The 19,830-nt window shown below is 41.8% G+C and overlaps 1 protein-coding gene across 2 annotated transcripts; it reads right to left on the bottom strand.

The window, feature by feature from the left end:
• Nucleotides 1-519: 519 nt before the first annotated feature.
• Nucleotides 520-14,347, bottom strand: cd9a (CD9 molecule a). Of its 2 annotated transcripts, none has more exons than XM_047389973.1 (8): nt 14,147-14,347; nt 10,176-10,278; nt 9,989-10,086; nt 9,209-9,283; nt 4,497-4,598; nt 4,042-4,137; nt 3,731-3,814; nt 520-1,701 (listed from the first exon to the last, which is right to left on the bottom strand). In XM_047389973.1, the coding sequence occupies exons 1-8, from the start codon at nt 14,213-14,215 to the stop codon at nt 1,636-1,638; spliced, it is 693 nt and encodes a 230-aa protein (XP_047245929.1). In that variant the 5' UTR covers nt 14,216-14,347; the 3' UTR covers nt 520-1,635. The 2 variants fall into 2 exon arrangements, with proteins under 2 accessions (XP_047245929.1, XP_047245939.1); XM_047389983.1 differs by lacking the exon at nt 14,147-14,347 and adding an exon at nt 12,126-12,278.
• Nucleotides 14,348-19,830: the final 5,483 nt, after the last annotated feature.

Here is a 19,830-nt window from a genome sequence, read left to right as displayed (position 1 = left end):
CTTCAGTCTCTCTTTTCCTTCTGGTGTCTTCCTAAATGTCCTGTGCCATTCTAGCCTTGCATTATATGCCCTAACAACATTTCTCTTCCCACCTTCCGTCCTTTTTGTGTCTCTTTTTTCTGTCCCTCTTTTGGTCCTCGTTCCTTCCAGTTTCTCGTTTTTACAGATTACATATTTAAAGCATGTGCACTGTAGAAATATTTGCTAAAGGTATATAGTAAACTTTTAAATAGGAACACAAACTGTAAGACTGTGGAAAGACAAGTCTGGAAAGTATGGGATTTTTACATGTTAAATGTTTAGAAAACCTGATTAGGTGCAACCTATGAAAAGGCCAAGTTAAAGATTAAACCTTCACAGTCAGTGTCCGTCTGGAATGTGTGTATGTGAGTCCAGGACAGATCTCAAAATCCTAAAGTTCAACTTGAATCTCTTTAATTTATTTGGCTCTTGTTAACCTTTGACATAGTGTGACATAGTGCATAATGTGTAAATGAAATCTTTCTATCAAACCAAGAGGACACTGCAACATATTTAATAAAACTGTATGTGCCATATACACAGTAAACATCAGAAATCTTACAAATAGAAAAAAATAAAACATACAAAATGTGAAAAAAACTAAAAGGCTTCAAACAAGGGCAAATGACAAAAGAAATGCTAGAAACAAATGCAACTGAGATGTTACCGTAATGCCAAGCTTGGCATTTATTGGGCTGGCAGCTATAGTTTTGTTGCAGCCATCATTAGTTTACTGCTGTTCTGCACTGAGGTGGTTGTGATTACCATTTCCATTAGTTGGAGATCGAAAGCAATTTTAATGGAAATCAATATCATCAATACACACTGACATGCTGTTTCGCTTAGATAGTTAGAAGCTCACAAATGCCGATTTCAGTCTAATAACCACAAATTTACACATTTCAGTACTACACTGCCAATGAATCAGATGGCACCTACTCTATTCAAGGGCATGGTGACGAAATCACATCTATCCCAGGAGTAAAGTCATAGCTGATGTACTGATACACTGTAGAGAGCATGTGAAGATATGTTGGAACATAAGCTCTGTCTTATGAGGTAACCTCCTCTGGCATCTGTCTAGCTTTGGTCTCATTTGGGTAAAGGTTTTATGGAGCTAAACAATAAAAAGCTCACAAACAAACAAGCATTCTGCCAAAATTTGTTACCTGGCAAAATTCTGGCTCTTTCTTTTTGGGCCAATTTGATAAATTGAACCTAATGTAATGTTTTTAATACATTTATCTCAGTCGATGTTGGTTTTCTAAATTTCTAGATGTTAAAAATGATTTAGCTTAATGCTGGAACTTGATAATTACTTTGTCAGAAAAGCCAGTCTGTAACATAAAAGTAAAAAAATAGACCTGGGGCTTAGTATGAAGGGTTTTGAGCACACATTATGCTCTTTGGTAGCACTATTTGTAAAACTGTGCATAAATAACCCAGATTAACCAAATTTCAGTGCATCGTACCTTCACGTTTTCTACAGTCAGAATTATGTTCACCCTTCCTAGCTCTCTTTAAACAAGCAGTGATTTATTTTTGCTGGCAGTGGACAGTCGGTTGACTCTGAGAATGACATCATGCAACAATAACAATAACTTCCAGTGGGTGTCACACCACCTCCCGAGATTTCCTGATGGCACAGCATAGGAGCATGCTAAAGATCAACCCGAACACCTGTTGGAGAGATACACAGGGGGCATTACTGGTGTGGCAATCTGTTTCTCTTCCTAGGGTAAGTATCCGCTACCTTTGCAATACTCAGAAACATTTTGCTCCCTCTTATACCAACTAAAAATAGTCTAAAACTGCAAACAAGCCATAAAGTAAAGATACAATCTAGAGACAGATATTTTTGGCTATTCTTTGCAGAACACCTGAAGCTCTGTCAGACTGGATGGAAAGAATGTGACAATATTTGCGTGTCTGTGAATGGCTGTATGTTTAATGTCATTTTCCTGCAGGAAGGTAAGCCTCCAACCCTGCCTTCAGTCTTTCCTCTGCCCACAATCAGTTTCCATGTTTTCTGTTGAAGAAAAGCATACCCACAACATAATGCTGCCACTACCAAGTTTCACACTCGGCATGATGTATTAAACGTGAGGGTCAGTGTTAGTTTTCTGACACATGTTTTCTGACATGTGTCTTGCATGTGAACCAAAAGGTCCATCTGACCAGAGCAGATTTTTCCATATGTTTTCTGTGTCCCCAACATGCCTTATTACCAAATGCAAAGGGACCTTCTTATAGCTTTCTTCTTCTTTTTCCATAAAGGTCTCACACCTAACTCTTGCCCTGCCAATGTATTAACTTAGCTGGGCAGGGGTTTTCTGCAGCACATCCAAAGTTAACTTTTACCTCTTGACTGCTTCTCTGATTGATACTCTTCTTGCCCAGCCTCTCTGCTTAGGTGGACGGCCAGATCTTTGTAGGTTTTTCAGTTGTGTCATACTCTTTTCATTTGTGCTCTGTGAGAATTTTTAAGCTTGAAATATTGTTTTATACCTCTGCTTTAGCTTCTCAACGGACCTTTCTGATGTATTCCTTAATCTTCATGAAGCTGTTTGAACAATAATGCTTTTAAACACACATCTGAGGCTTTCGTAGAACTGCTGTATTCATACTAAAGTAAAATTACACATTCTTGCATGTATTTACTAATTAGGTGGCCTCCGAAGACATCTACTTTTGCTGGATTTTATTTAGGACAACAACTAAGGAGGCTGAACATAAATGCAAGCCACACTTTTTAAAGTTGTATTTGGAAAATAAATAAAACTATTTATCTCTTCCTTTACATGCTACTTTCTTCTAGTGTGGTCACACAATGAGTGTTTATTATTCAAGGTTAAAGCTTGCAGGTGTTTTCTCTCTGTATCGTGAGAAGCCGGCAGTGTATTAGGAAGTCATGGTACTCCTCTCCCTGAAGATTCCTGAAGATGTGTGAGAAACTGACTTTCAGCAAAAGAATGTGAGAAAACTGAGAAGGGCTGCACAACAAATGTAGAATGTATATTTCCTGTAGTATGTGTGTGTTCAATAAAAGAACGGTGCAGGGGAGAGAAAAACAGATGTGTTCCTGACTACGTAGATGCAGCACCTCTCTCCCCGGCCGGGTGAACAACTTTATTACTTAGTCCGTGTTTTTCTTTCTTAGAAATTCAAGTCTAGTTTCTCATATAGAATTAAGATGGTTTGACCAAATAAACGAACGCGCAGGAGTTTAGAAGAAGAACTCCAACAGTGGCCTCCGAAGACATCTAGTTTTGCTGGATTTTATTTAGGACAACAACTAAGGAGACTGAACATAAATGCAAGCCACACTTTTTAAAGTTGTATTTGGAAAATAAATAAAACGATTTATCTCTTCCTTTACATGCTACTTTGTAATGGTCTACCACAAAAACCTGAGAAAGTTTCTGGGGTGACAAAATGTTCAAGTGGTTCAAGTGGTACTTTTGCATGCCACTATAAACTTAACACAACTACGAAGACCTCTTTCACTTTCCATATAAATGAAAAAACTACTTTGAAATATATTAAATAAAAGCTACTCTTCCCTAAAGCTCCTATATGAAAGCTTCAGTCAAAACAACAGATGGCCAATGCATAGGGACCCCTGAGCCATGAGTTGCAGACCTCCACCTTTCTGAAACAAGTGACTAAAATCTGATTGGTCAAGACTGTATGCCAGCTGCACACTCACCATAACAACTCCAATGGTGATTCCTACTCCTCCAATAATGTGTAACTTAGAGTCAAACACCTCGTCGATGGCATCAGGACAGCTCTGCAACAAATAAGCGTAACTAAATTCCCTTTCTTTACGCTCAACAGTGGAGAGGTACAGATAAAAATAACAGACTGCCAGAGCAAACCCTTGTAAACAGTGGTTGTCATAGTAGCAATGCATGGGCAGTCATAACACACATAACAGTCACAACTGTGACTTCATGTAAATGTCAAGTGATTACAGACATAAAACATTTGTTAGAATAATTTTAGTCATGGTTGTACCTTCATAATGAACCTGTCAAGACCTTTGTCCCCTGCATGGGGACAAAGGTCTGGTTCAGTTTCTTTTATGATACCGTTGGGGCCACAGCAGTTCAACTGGAAATAGGTGAAAAACATAATTAGTCTGTGTTTTAAAGAAATAATCCAACATACTGGCTTGTTCTTTAGTTCTCAAAATCTTAGAGTGACAGGGATGTTCTCAGCCAAGCTGAGCTAAGGTTCTGTACGATGAATGTAACATTTCTAGCTTCTGTAGCAGAATTTCCATATTTATGCAAAGCTGTGCAAACTTGCTCGCAGATTAAGCTCCATGCTTTACAAAGAGTAAAGACATGACACGAATGCAGTATGCGCTCATAAAAGTTAGATGAACATTTAGTTCTCCCTGTGATGAATTACTATTGGATCAAATGTCTCTCAGTAAAGAAGCAGCAGTAATGTCCAAGATGTCTCACCCCGTTTTGGATCAAACGCAGTGTATCTTTGAGACGCTCATCTCTTGTTTTTTTGTACTCATCGTATGTCTGTCTGTAGAACGCACTGATGTCATTCACCACCTGCAACACAACCACAAGCATAGAGAAGAAAAAAATTACATAACTTAAGTCCACAATTTATTTTTCATAATGCCTTTAAAATAATTTGTATAATGTTAACCACTTTGTTTATTTCATCTTTCTTATTTTGTGACATGGTTTTCTAAGGTTGTCTCTTTTATAGGTATATCTATAATAGAATATATAAAAGAATCTTAAATTAGAGTATTGTGCTCGTGTTTGTCGTCTTCCGCTTTATCCGGGACCAGGTCGCGAGGCAGCAGACTCAGCAGTGACACCCATATGTCCCTCTCCCCAGACACCTCCTCCAGCTCCTCCAGGGGGAGCCCATGGCGTTCCCAGGCCAGCCGAGAAACATAGTCCCTCCAGCGTGTCCTGGGCCGTCCCCTGGGCCTCCTCCCGGTGGGACGTTCCCGGAACACCTCCCGAGGAAGGCGTCCAGAAGGCATCCGATATAGATGCCCGAGCCACCTCAGCTGGCTCCTCTTGATGTATCCAGGATCTCGTTGTTTCGGTCCTGACCCAACATTCATGGCCATAGGTGAGGGTAGGAACGTAGACCGACCAAATCGAGAGTTCGCTTTTCGGCTCAGCTCTCTCTTCACCACAACGGACCTGCACAGTGCCCCCATTACTGCGGCAGCCGCACTGATCCGTCTGTCGATCTCCCGCTCCATTCTTCCCTCACTCGTGAACAAGACCTCAAGATACTTGAACTGCTCCATTTGAGGCAGGAACTCCCCTCCAACCTGAAGAGGACAAGCCACCCTTTTCTAGTCAAGAACCATGGCATTGGACTTGGAGGAGCTGATCCTCATCCCAGCCGCTTCACACTCGGCTGCGAACCGCCCCAGTGCATGCTGTAGATCTTGGCTAGAGGGGGCCAGCAGGACCATGCCATCTGCAAAAAGAAGAGACAAAATCCACAGGTCCCCAAACCAGACCCCCTCCGGCCCTTGGCAGCGCCTAGAAATCCTGTCCATAAAAGTTATGAATAGGACCGGTGACAAAGGGCAGCCCTGCCGGAGTCCAACATGCACAGGGAACAGGTCCGACAGTGCCGGTAATGCGGACCAAAACTCCTGCGCTGCTTGTACAGAGACCGGATGGCCCCTAATAAAGGGCTCCCGATTCCATACTCCTGGAGCAACCCCACAGGGCACCACAAGGGACACAGTCGAATGCCTTCTCCGGGTCCACAAAACACATGTGGACAGGTTGGGCAAACTCCCATGAACCCTCAAGTACCCTGTAGAGGGTATAGAGCTGGTCCAGTGTTCTACGGCCGGGACGAAAACCACACTGCTCCTCCTGAAGCTGAGGTTTGATTATCAGCCAGACTCTCCTCTCCAATACCCTGCCATAGGCCTTACCAGGGAGGCTGAGGAGTGTGATCCCCCTGAAGTTGGAACAGCTCCTCTGGTCACCCTTCTTATGAAGGGGGACCACCACCCCAGTCTGCCAGTCCAGAGGCACTGTAGCCCAACGACCACGCAATGTTGAAGAGGCATGTCAACCATGACAGCCCTACAACATCCAGAGACTTGAGGTACTCAGGGTGGATATCATCAACGCCCGAAGTCCTGCCACAGCGGAGCTTTTTAACCACCTTGGTGACTTCAGCCTGGGTGATGAAAGAGTCTAACCCCGAGTCCCCAGCCTCTGTTTCCACCATGGAATGCGTGATGGCAGGATTGAGGAGAGCCTCGAAGTACTCCTTCCACCCCCCGATAATGTCCCCAGTCGAGGTCAGCAGCCTCCCACCCACACAGTAAACAGTGTTGGCGAAGCACTGCTTCCCCCTCCTGAGGCGCCGGACGGTTTGCCAGAATAGCTTCGAGGCCAACCAGTAGTCCTTCTCCATGGCCTCACCGAACTCCTTCCAGGCCCGGTTTTTTTGCCTCTGCCACAGCCCGGGCCGCGGCACACTTGGCCTCACGGAACCTGCCAGCCGGCTCAGGAGTCCCACAAGCCAACCACAGCCGATAGGACTCCTTCTTCAGCTTGACAGTGTCCCTTACTGCCGGTGTCCACCACCGGGTTCGGGGATTGCCACCGCGACAGGCTAGGCAGACCTTACAGCCACAGCTACGGGCAGCAGCATCGACAATAGATCCAGAGAAAATGGTCCACTCGGATTCTATGTCTCCAACATCCCACGGAATCTGGTCAAAGCTCTCCTAGAGGTGGGAGTTGAATACATCCCTGGCCGAGGGCTCTGCCAGACGTTCCCAGCAGACCCTCACTATGTGCTTGGGCCTGCCAAGTCTGTCCGGCTTTCTCCTCTTCCAGCTGATCCAACTCACCACCAGGTGGTGATCAGTGGACAACTCAGCCCCTCTCTTCACCCGAGTGTCCAAAACATGCGGCCGAAGGTGTGACGATACGACAACAAAGTCGATGATCGAACTCCTGCCTAGGGTGTCCTGGTGCCAAGTGCACTGATGGACACCCTTATGCTTGAACATGGTGTTCATTATGGACAATCCGTGACTAGCACAGAAGTCCAATAATGAAACACCACTCGGATTCAGATCGGGGAGGCCATTCCTCCCGATCACGCCTCTCCAGGTGTCACTGTCGTTTCCCACGTGGTCGTTGAAGTCCCCCAGCAGAATAATGGAGTCCCTGGGAGGGGCACTATCCAGCACCCCCGACAGGGACGCCAAGAAGGCCGGGTACTCCGCACTACCCCTTTGCCCGTAGGTGGAAACGACAGTCAGAGACCTGTCCCCAACCCAAAAGTGCAGGGATGCGACCCTCTCATCCACTGGGGTAAACCCCAACATGAGACAGCTGAGCTGGGGGGCAACAAGCAAACCCACCCCAGCCCGCCGCCTCTCCCCGTGGGCCACTCCAGAATATAAGAGAGTCCAACCCCTCTCGAGGAGATGGGTTCCAGAGCCCACGCTGAGCACTCAAACCCCTCCACCGCGTTCAAGGAGGGGTAGAGTATCATTGAAAAGCTAATTTATTTTTGTAATTAAACTTAAAATTGAAACTCATAGTATATAGATTTATTACACAGACAGAGATATATTTTTAACATTTGTTCCTGTAAATTTAGAGGATTAAGGCTTATAGTTAATGAAAACCTAAAATTCATCTCCCTTTGAAAATGTGATTCTTACATTCTTGCATAATTTTGTTTTAACTCAGAAAGGTCAGCCTGCTGAAAATTATGCCCATGTACTTCAGTAAAGAAGTATTCATATTTGGTTGGGGCCCTTTACTGCATGAGTTTCTGCATCAAGGCAGTGTGACATGATCGACCTGTTGCTCTGCTGACGTGTTAATGTAGCCCAGGTTGCTTTTGCTGCAGCTTTCAGCTTGTCTGCATTGTTGGGTCTCATGTCTCATCTTCTTCTTGACAATATCCCAATTCTCTGTAGGGTTTAGATCAAGCAAGTTTTCTGTCCACTCGAGCTTAGTGGCCATGATCGTTAAAACAAGTATTGGTACACTGGCAACGTGAGCAGGTACCATGTTTTTCTAAGAAATGAAATCAGCATATGCATAAAGCTTGTTAGCAGAGGGAAGCATGAAGTGCACCAAAGTTTCCTGGTAGACAGTTACATTGACTTTAAACCTGATAAAACACAGTGGACCAACACCAGATTATGGCATGCCTCCCCAAGTCATCACTGACTGTGGAAACTTCACACTGGATCTCAAGAAACTGTCTCCATATGCTGGCACCTTGATTTCCAAACAAATTGGGAGATTTACTTTCATCTGAAATGAGGAGTTAGGGCCACTGAGTAACAGTCCAGTCCTTTTCTCCTTTGCCCTAAGACATTTCTGATGCTGTATGAGGTTAGTGGCTTAACAAACGGAGTGTGACAGATATACCCCATGTACTGGAAACATCTGTGGTTGGTGGCTCTTGAAGCACTGTCTCCAGCGGCACTCCACACCTTGTGAATCACCCCAAACCTTTGAATGGGTTTCGTCACAATGTTTTAAAGACCACCTGTTCAATGTGCACTTTTTTCTCCAGCATGTTTTCTTTCTACTCAATTTCCCATTAATATGAGATTATTTTCATGCATCACCAAGGACCATGTTGGAAATAAGTGTTTAGGTATACTTTTATTTGTTATTCTTTGGTTTGTGGTATTTAATTGTACTTTTACCCCAAAATGAAGATCTAGCATTCAGTCAGCTGGTTGCTGCATTGATACAGCAGCCAGCTTCTTTAGCCATCAGCGTTTTTTGGCCTACCCTCCTTATTGAGGGTGTCAGTGACTGCTGGACAACTGTAAAGTCAGCAGTCTTCCTGTTTTGTGGGCCATAACGTCTGCATTAGAAATCATTCTGCATTGGTTTTATCTAGTATTCCAATTTTCTGGAAAAGTAAATTTGGGGTTTAGTTTAATTTGCTGGAAGCCATAATCATCCAAATAAACAGAATTAAATACTTGAAATAGATCCATGGGTCTGATGTGAATCTATATAATGTGTGAGTTTCACTTTTTGAACTGAACTACTGAAATAAATTAAGTTTTTAATGATATCCTAATGTACTGTATGTGAAGTGCTTCTATTTTTGTTATTCTCTATTCAAGCGTTATAGCGTCCATATTGAGAACACATAATAATTTGTTTACCTTGCTCTGGTTTGAAAATCCCCAGAATCCAGCTGCTATCTCAATGGCAAATATGATCAGCAGGAAGAAGAAGAACTGCAGAGAAATACAAAATAAATTCAGCTGATGATTCCCTGCATGAATGCTTGTGTGCAGGGAATCATCAAATGTGCGAAATGCAAGGTCAGGGGAGTGTAGCCAAACCCAGTTTTTATTGGCCCCTCCCCCAGGAAGATTTAGTGCAAGAAGATTATGGCCAGACTGGGCAGAATGGGGGAGCAAGTGCTGAAAATGTAGACACTCCCTTGTGGCCTTGAGGCTGTTCAGCAATGAAAAGCAGACAGCTCATTTTAAATAGGGAGTTCACAAGCTATTGATACTTAAGAGAATTTAAATGAAAAGAAATATATAAAATCCTACATGGATATAAATGTCTATGAACATGTGTATCTGCAAATATTAGAAAAATATGGTTTGAATGCCCTGGTATTTTTTTATTATTTATTTATTTATTTAAATTATTGCCATGGTATTTTAATTAGTTATGGAATAGGAAAGTAGAAATGTTTATGCTTCTTTTTTCTTGAGTAACAAGTATCTCATCAACTCACCTTCACCCAAGCATGACAGATAGCGTTCTATTGCAATCTAACACTATATGACTGGACTTATGCACAATATAGAAAATAAACAGATAGAAATCCATTCACATGGGTAACAAACAACCTGGAAAATATCCAATATACTAGGTGTCCAATTTAGCCTTAGGGGCAATTAGAACAAGTATAATAAGTTACAAACCAGCCCCAGCATCCATGGTGACTCCTGGATTGCCCCACAACATCCCAGGAAGCCCACCACCATCATAAGCACTCCAGCTCCAATTAGGATATAAACACCTACACAGAAAATAACATACAACAATACATATATTAGCTCACATAATGTAAATGTCAAATGATAATGGAAGGCATGGCTGAAGTCTTACCTGTGTAAAACATATATGGAGAATCTGGTCCTTCAAACAGGGCTTTGGTTTTTGAGTCCAGTCTCAACCACAGACCTATAGCCATTACAGCAGTGCCTGCAAGCTAAGACACATAACATACCCTAGTTTACACAATGCTACAATTAGCACCAGGGGTGAAAGTAGTTTTAAATTCTTGCTGGTACTTAGGGGCAGAGCTGGGAGATATATATATATATATATATATATATATTTTTTTTTTTTTTTTTTTTTTTTTTTTCAATTGTTAAAGAACCATGTATGAAACAATGATAAACCATTTTCTAATTCATAACGTTTCATCATCAGTTTCCGTATTTTCTTTTAAATAAAAAATTTGACAGTTCGGTTGTTTCCTGTAGATGGTAAGTGATTTATTGTTCGTCCTGTCCTAATGCAAGCGGCGTTTTTTTTATGTCTGTGCCCCACCTGTGTAAAATCTCCCAGTCCGTTAAATCGAACACACCGACACACCTCTGTTTTGGAGGTAAGCGCGCATGCGCTCTCGTGTAGTGCATGTGAAATCTCGGGTCATAAGCGGTGTTTTCGAGCTGTACTGTGTTGTTGTAATTCAGCAAAATAACATGAACCACAACTAGTTACTCTTTCTTTGCTTTTAACTGGAGTATTTAGCAGCGAGCAGACAGACTTTAAACGTAGCGGTGCTCGTTTTAAAGGTTGGCCGTTCACAACAGCCTCGAGCTCCGAGGGGAGAGAAGGAAAGCAAGAGCATTGAGGCTCCAGCATAGCAGAACAATTCAGAAACTATTTGGAATGGGGGGGAATAACTATATTTATAAACAGATTAAGTCGTGTTTTAGACTGCCTGTTGATAGCGGATCTGATGTTCTTTTTGTGCTCGGGAATTGTTGCAGCCATAACTGGTTCTGGATGACGGCTTCATAGCAGGCAGCCGTTCTGCGTACCGGCGCAGAATCTTTTAGGGATACGCAGTACCGGACCGTACCGACTCACTTTCACCCCTGCTTAGCACTAAATAAACACTGTATGCTCTCCTCTACGTTAGCTTTTTAATTTATTGGTTGAATCCATAATTATGCACAATAGGCTCCGACCTGTGTCAGCAACTCCTCTTAAATCTGCACACACATGCTCCTCTAAAGTCTGTCTCATTCTCTATTTTTCCTTTTTAGGCTTCAGGAATGTTTTTGCAGTGGTGATTTACAGGTATGCATACACGTTTGATTCCTAACTTATCGCACATATTTAATGAACGTGCCAAACCCCTGAAGACTCCTATTATTTAACTGGCGTATGTATTATGGGACAAACAATGAAAACAACAGAAAATTACACTTACATTAAGGATCATATATTATAAGTAGAAAATAATTATTTATTATTTGCATGGTCAAAATCTAATAAATGCTACAATAACAGTAAATCTGCATAAAAACGTCAGTCAGTCAGTCATTTTCTACCGCTTATTCCATAGTGGGTCGCGGGGGAGCTGGTGCCTATCTCCAGCAGTCTATGGGCGAGAGGCAGGGTACACCCTGGACAGATCGCCAGTCCATCGCAGGGCAAAAACGTTTTATTTCTTAATCTGTGAAAACAAAGGTCTGAAATTGTCCTTGAAGGAATATATGTTTGTTATTCTGTGATGACCAATCTGTTGTGAATTATTAAGCATTGTAAACACACACTGACAGGTCAATTTTTTACTTTTGCAAGACCCGTTTGAGTGTGACACCCTGTGTCTTATTCAGTGAAGAAAGTGCTGCTTTGTGAGGTTTACCCTTTTCCACCTCATTTTCATGTATTGCTCCTACCTCTTCTCAGGTTCTTTCAGGTCTCCCTATAGTGCAGCAAAATGGCTGACTTTCAAATGGTACACATTTAGGATGAATTTATAACAGCTTTTCCTTCCTCTCTAACTCTCACAGGATAGAAAAAACAAAGCACACCTACCCAGAAGAAAACGTTGAAGATAAAAATGAGATATTTTAAACACTTCATCCCCCCAGGAAGAGCCATGCTGATTCAGTGTGCACAAGTCCACCGTTCTTGGCAGGAAGCTTCTTCCAAGGAGGAAGCAGAATTGTATTATGATGTAAAACAAAATAACATTTGGGACACCACGCCTTCAATCACCTGATTACAGCTGGGAGTGGCAAAAGAATGCTGATGCACAAGCTAACCTTCACACTGTTTCTTTACAATATGCCGAGCCCTAGTCCCTGTTGGCGTTTTGGTCCAAAACAACCTGAGACCGTGACACTCTACTTTTCCAGAGTGTCAATCTAGGTCTTGCCTGTGTTTTTTCTTTCCATAGTTTTGTGTTTTTACATGTGCTTCCACTGTGTTGTCTGAAACTTGTTGTTTGTACTTGAGTCACACAGGCGTTTCATAGTCCCACAGCAGCTCAGAGGGTTCCTGTTCGGACATGTTGACATGTTCTGAGCATTTGCTAAGATGCCTGCTTAGCAGCATATTTATTGTTCCATTGTCCAAACTGAGCATGACTACTTTTCAGGTTTGGGAAACTTGATCATTATGCTCTGGCGCCAGAGATAGCCTGAGGTAAATCAAACAAAGCAGCTGCCCCACACCAGCAAATGGCCCCAAAAACTGACCATTCTGGTTTTTTTTTTTTTGTCCTCCACTAAGTTAGCATTAGGTCCTGAGCTATAGAAGCTCATAGTTTCACTAGAAGCCAAAATATCCATTTTTAAAAATATAAAAATGTTTACATTGTTTGTGCTACCAGCACACAGTGCTGTGAGAAAGTATTTGTTCCCTCACATATTGTCGTAGGTCATCTTTGATCGGGAGAGTGCCATGTCGGCCCTCATACCCTGAACGCCAACAGACCACTGCCTTAAGCCTGCAACAGGGGTTTTTCTTTCATAGCAAAAATGTTATCCAAGAATGGCAATTATTATTACAGTGTGAAACTGGCTGTAGATATCTAATATACACAAATTCAAACATGCATGACATAAAGAAAAAATCAGCTGAGCTGCAGTGAGCAATGGAACCATTCTGGTGTGTGCCCCATATAACCTGACAGGCACAAAAAGCTGCACATATAAACTTTTTTGAAACGGATTATGTGATTAAATGTCGAAAAACCTTAAGCCATTTTGTAACATCCCTTCTTCAACTTCCTCCTGTATGAAGCATCTGGAGTCACTTGAGGATCTGTGGTTTTAAAGTAACTATGTTGTAAATTCAATTTAACCACGTGTTGCACTATACAGCAGCATAATTAACGTGTTAAACTGTATCAATGCTTTGCTTTTATAATGTTTTTTTTTCCCCTTAACGTGTGCAAGAACACAAGCAGCAGACTCGCATGCACTCGCACGGTGCACGATGGGAAATCCCTGTCTGCCCTGTAATGAATGGCTATTCCCAGCTCTATACATAGCTACACAAATTAGAAACGATCCTAAAAGGGCAAAACATCTATCTGCAACCACAAATGCATTCACATCAAACACAACACGACACACCCTCCAGGCTCAGTGGGACACAAATATTTTATAAAGGAAACCCACGACCCACGCGCAGACTCACAAGGAATGTAGTCATAAATTCAAAAGGATGAATAATAAATGAATCTATCAACTCTTCATAGCGCTCCATCTTTATTTGGTTTCATTTTGCACGCATATCATGCGTGCAAACTCTAGAGTATACTCCGCGCCGTGGAACTGGGTCACTTGGCCACTGGGGATTAGTCTCCAGACCGAACCACAAACACAGAGGGCACGTTTGTGCGCGTGTGTGTGTATATGTGTGTGTGTGGCGGTCATGGCTTTGAATCATCCGAACCATAGCGATAAGACCCGCTTTACACGATTCGGGACACCCGTATTATTTCATTTACAATCTAGTAACCTGCTCAAACACGCCTGCGCGCGCACGAGGGGCCCCGACACGTCCGCGTCCCAACACGCACCGTGTGAGAATAAACATGTTCTTACCCAGAAGACCAGGTTGAAGGCGAACATCAGAAACTTGATGCACCGCTCTCCGCCCGACAGCGCTGCCATGGCGATATTTCAGCTACAGATCTCACTACTGTCTGACCAGGTCGGCGTTGTATTAGCGGAGAAGTGCCTCCTCCAAATAACAGACAGTGTGATGAACGGGTATTCGCCGACGCGCTGGCGCTGTTACGCCGTGCAGTGCGCGCATGTAGTGGTCCGCCCCCACACGGCTGCACTTCTAAAACCTTTTCGTTCCCATTTCCTAAAAAATGAAACTCAATGAAAGAAAACAGCTGCAGCAAATGCTTTTTATTATAGAAATGACATTTTTTAAAACAATTTAATAGCGATATTGCAGTGTTGTTCTATTGCAAACGGTAGCTTAAAACCATCGTTCAACCTATATAAAGCGAGGAATGCACTGAATGACTCCCTGCTTTTTTGAATTTAGGGAACAAAATGCCGCTGCAGCTTTGACAGTACGGTGACGTAATTCTCTCAAAATAAGAAAATGCGCGTTCATGCATTAAATATACTGCACATGAATAAACACGGTGTACGAGCATGTTATTTTCTTCAAACCTTGAGGTTTATGTTGTGCTTTCTGCATTATGCCTCATCAGAAGTCCTCCGGAAAATTGTAAAAAACGGAATTGGATCACTTTTTACAGAATAAATAAAACAACGAAAATGTATTTTAACATCATTTGCCATAAAATAAAATAGTACAGAGCCTTAAAATAAAAATTGCATGCTAAAATTTTAACAGCTTTTCATAGTTTACTCATTTAGTCCCTTGGTTAAAATACACCACTTCACACTTATCAGTTCCGTTTCCATAACTAAAAACTTTAAAATGTAACTTTAATTTCACAAGATAAAACAATATTTGATTTTTGTTACCGTTTCCTTTGGAGATTCATTTTACCTCCACCATACCCAGTTCACATTATCTTGGTTCTTCCTTTTGTTTAAGTGGTGTAAAATGATAGGCTGTCTTAGATAAATGATTCAATAATGCCTTCCTAAGCATTTCAAACTGTCACATACATAATTTGATCACTAAATATGCCAGGCTGCCACAGATGTTTCTGGACATATGAACAGATTTGTGGCAAGAGACCTCTGCTCTTGCACACCATGTATATTGCAGATGTGCACCACTACTATAGAATCAACACAACTGTGACACAAATGTAGCAGCAATTGCTGAATGGCCATACTTAATCCCATGGAAAACCATGCAGATGTTTTATCTGTGCTGGTGAAGAATTAAACACCTCAGGACCCCAATGATTAAAACGGAAACATAAACTTTTGGTGTGATCTACTTTCTACTAAAACTCAATGCAATCACAGCAGAATAATAATTGCGAGATCTCGTAAATATGAGAAAAGATCTTATGATTACTAGATTGCAGCTTCCGATTAAGGAAACAGCCATTTTCAGCCTCCTTTTTCATTATCTTGAGCATCTTCAATATGCTCCAACTCAAACAGTACTTAGACACTTCAAACCTGGACTAGATTGTTCTACACTAATAGCAGAATCTTAAACATATAATTATGGATTTGTGAAAGCTTTATTTGATTTGTGAAAGTTTAAAAAGACAACCATATTAGTGCTTTTATGGATCTTGAACTGAACCAGCTCAATAGTTACAGTACTTAGACTCTTCAAACCTGGACTAAATTATTCTACACCAATAGCAGAATGTCTAAAACCCAGGTTGGGATTTGTGAAACTGTTATGTGATTTGAAAAAGATCCATGAAGGGCCATATTATGCTTTTTTTGGCATTTGGACCACATTAGAACTGGTTATTCTCTAAAAATATAGTTCTTGCATTAAGCACCCGTGTGCTTGCCTGGTGTGGCCGCTCCGGGGACAGGGGTAGGTGGGGAGTGTGGCCTTTATTCATTTGTAGCCTAGCAGGAAGAACAATAGAAAGGGAAGGGTAAGACATGCAGTAAATGCCTTGGGAACTGAACTCAGAACTGCTTCATCAAGGACTAGAACCTCTTGCTATGGTGCACCTATTTTCTACTGAGTCACTCATTTCTTCATGACTTTGCTTTGTATTATTGCCCCATGCCTACTTCTCAGATTGTTCTGTTGATTTTGTTAATTTAACAGGGTTCACCATTACACTTCCTGTAAGTTCTGACATATCCCCAGACATGAGCTTTAAAAAAAGACTCAGTTGTGGGACCAAAGGAACTGTTAAGTGGAAGACCACGCTAATGATTTGGAGGACTACACAAAATATCAGTCACAGATGTTTCTTATTCTGCTCTGTGAGCAATAAGATGTACATTTTATTTACTTGCATTAAAATGAAAAATGTGTTGGTAAGACATTTCTCGATGTCTCTGCAGTTGTTTCTGCAGCCTGCTGGTGTCATAGACTGAATGTGCTCACTTCATCAAAGGCCATGTTACTCTGTCTTAGAGCAGGACCGGTTTTAATATGGCCCAAATACCTAGAAAGCACTAATATGACCATATATGGAACTTTCACTAATCAAATGAAGCTTTCACAAATCCCAAATTGAGTTTATATGAAGTAGGAGCAGATTGAGTTGGAGCAGATTTAAAATGCTCAAGGTAATGGAAAGGTGGAATTGCCATTTAACTGTTTCCCAAATCAAAAACTGCAATCTCGCAATCAGGAGATCTTTTCTCATAACTATGACATCTTTTCTCATAATTACGAGATCAGGAAATCATAATTATGAGAAAAAATGTCTATTTTTTTTTCCTTTGGTGAATGCAATGAGCTTCCGTAACTTTCTAATTATCCTGACAAATAATAAGGCTGTCTGACCACTTGGGGACATTCATAGAGCTTTGAAAATTAATTATCGGATGGTCCATAAATATGTAAAAATATATGTATACAAAAATACACTGAGCTGGTGTTGTCACAAAAGAAGTAACATGCACAGTTGAACCATGATCATAAACCCCTGACACAGTTGAACATTGTAAATTCAACAACCTTGAGTCTAATAGACACACACTATTCAAACTGGTACTTGTCCAGCCTTGTTTTCCACAGTTCTAGTTGTTTAAAACTTTTCAGCCAATGCTCTGACTGTAAGGATGGGTAAGTATGCTATTTTATTGTTGTCATTTCCTGACGTATAAATATAAACATGCTGGCATGCTACCCTGTCTTTCCAATTTAAATACTGGCTGGTCGATGTCAGACTCAATCTCATGTTGTAGTATTTTTATGACAGGAACGCAGGAAGCCATGTATTATTAACTAAAAGTTCTTAAATACTCTGATCAACTTTAAAAGGTGTATATAATGTATCAGTTGGATTTATTTTATGGGTATTGTTGGCATGCTAAAAAGTGTGGCCTTAGTAAATTTCTAAACTTGTATTTCCCCCACATCATCATACACAGCTCAAAAAATAAAGGGAAAACTCAAATAACACATCCTAGATCTGAATGAATGAAATATTCTCATTGAATACTTTGTTCTGTACAAAGTTGAATGTGTGACAACAAAATCACACAAAAATCATCAATGTAATTCAAATTTATTAACCAATGGAGACCTGGATTTGAAGTCAAACACAAAATTAAAGTGGAAAAACACACTACAGGCTGATCCAACTTTGATGTAATGTCCTTAAGACAAGTCAAAATGAGGCTCAGTATTGTGTATGGCCTCCACGTGTCTGTATGACCCCCCTACAACACCTGGGCATGCTCCTGATGAGACGGCAGAAGGTCTCCTGAGGGATCTCCTCCCAGACCTGGACTAAAGCATCCGCCAACTCCTGGACAGTCTGTGGTGCAACGTGACGTTGGTAGATGGAGCGAGACATGATGTCCCAGATGTGCTCAATCGGATTCAGGTCTGGGGAACGGGCGGGTCAGTCCATGGCTTCAATGTCTTCATCTTGCAGGAACTGCTGACACACTCCAGCCACATGAGGTCTAGCATCGTCCTGCATTAGGAGGAACCCAGGGCCAACCGCACCAGCATGTGGTCTCACAAGGGGTCTGAGGATCTCATGTTGGTACCTAATGGCAGTCAGGCTACCTCTGGCGAGCACATGAAGGGCCATGCGGCCCTCCAAATAAATGCCACCCCACACCATTACTGACTCACTGCCAAACTGGTCATGCTGAAGGATGTTGCAGGCAGCAGATTGCTCTCCACGGTGTCTCCAGACTCTGTCACATCTGTCACATGTGCTCAGTGTGAACCTGATTTCATCTGTGAAGAGCACAGGGCGCCAGTGGCGAATTTGCCAATCCTGGTGTTTTCTGGCAAATGCCAAGCATCCTGCACTGTGTTGGGCTGTGAGCACAACCCCCATTTGTGGACGTCGGGCCCTCATACCATCTTCATGGAGTCGGCTTCTAACCGTTTGTGCAGACACATGCACATTTGTGGCCTGCTGGAGGTCATTTTGCAGGGCTCTGGCAGTGCTCCTCCTGTTCCTCCTTGCACAAAGGTGGAGGTAGGGGTCCTGCTGCTGGGTTGTTGCCCTCCTACGGCCTCCTCCACGTCTCCTGGTGTACTGGCCTGTCTCCTGCTAGCGCCTCCAGGCTCTGGACACTACGCTGACAGACACAGCAAACCTTGCCACAGCTTGCATTGATGTGGCATCCTGGATGAGCTGCACTACCTGAGCCACTTGTGTGGGTTGTAGAGTCCGTCTCATGCTACCACGAGTGTGAAAGCACCACCAACATTCAAAAGTGACCAAATCCTCAGCCAGAAAGCATAGGTACTGAGAAGAAATCTGTGGTCCCACCTGCAGAACCATTCCTTTATTGAGTGTGTCTTGCTAATTGCCAAAGATTTCCCCCTGTTGTCTATTTCATTTGCACGACATGTGAAATTGATTGTCAATCAGTGTCGCTTCCTAAGTGGACAGTTTGATTTCTCAGAGGTTTGATTTACTTGGAGTTATATTGTGTTGTTTAAGTGTTCCCTTTATTTTTTTGAGCAGTGTATGTGCTCAAATAAAAGGGTTGATTTGAAATTAATTTAGCGTGAGATTATGGGACTAATATAAAAAAATGGGTTTATTGTATTATTTTATAATGTGAAGGGCATGGTAGAACAAAACCCACTATGCCAGTACCACACTTCCTACTATAGAAACATGAGTCCTGTTTTTTTTTTATATCTAAAAGAGACTAGTCACATATTAGAAAATCTGTTGCTTTTTGCAATGTTACCAATATGTTATTGCATATTTTAGGTTTGTACACACCCTTCCTGTCATTTCTTTCTGTTTTATAATCAGTCAAGCATTAGTTGTTCAAATCAATTAAATGCCCAGATAGCATGAAGCTTATGTCAACATCAGTGAATTTTGTAAGGTACGCCATAATAACTAAAGTGCTGGAGGAAGGAAACACAGTAAGCGAAGACGGTGCAACTAGTAAGAGAAAATACATTAAACTGATGTAAAAACAGACAGATGATGGTACAATTTTATCTCTCCAGAATATTTAATGCAATATCTAAAATAAGGATTTTAAGCTGGTACTCATAGATAAATGTGCATATAAAACAGATGGTTTAGCAATCAAATAACTGTATTTGTTTACATCTGCGACATTGTGACAGATCTATATATTCCTAGTTTATCCTTCTTTGTCTGAATTCCAGACCAGGGTTTTGAGCTGAGAGCGTTTAT

This window comes from Girardinichthys multiradiatus, chromosome 2 (genome assembly GCF_021462225.1).
Source record: "Girardinichthys multiradiatus isolate DD_20200921_A chromosome 2, DD_fGirMul_XY1, whole genome shotgun sequence".
Taxonomy (NCBI): domain Eukaryota; kingdom Metazoa; phylum Chordata; class Actinopteri; order Cyprinodontiformes; family Goodeidae; genus Girardinichthys; species Girardinichthys multiradiatus.
The sequence above is the reverse complement of the archived record's forward strand: the minus strand, read 5'-3'. Positions and strand labels throughout refer to the sequence as shown.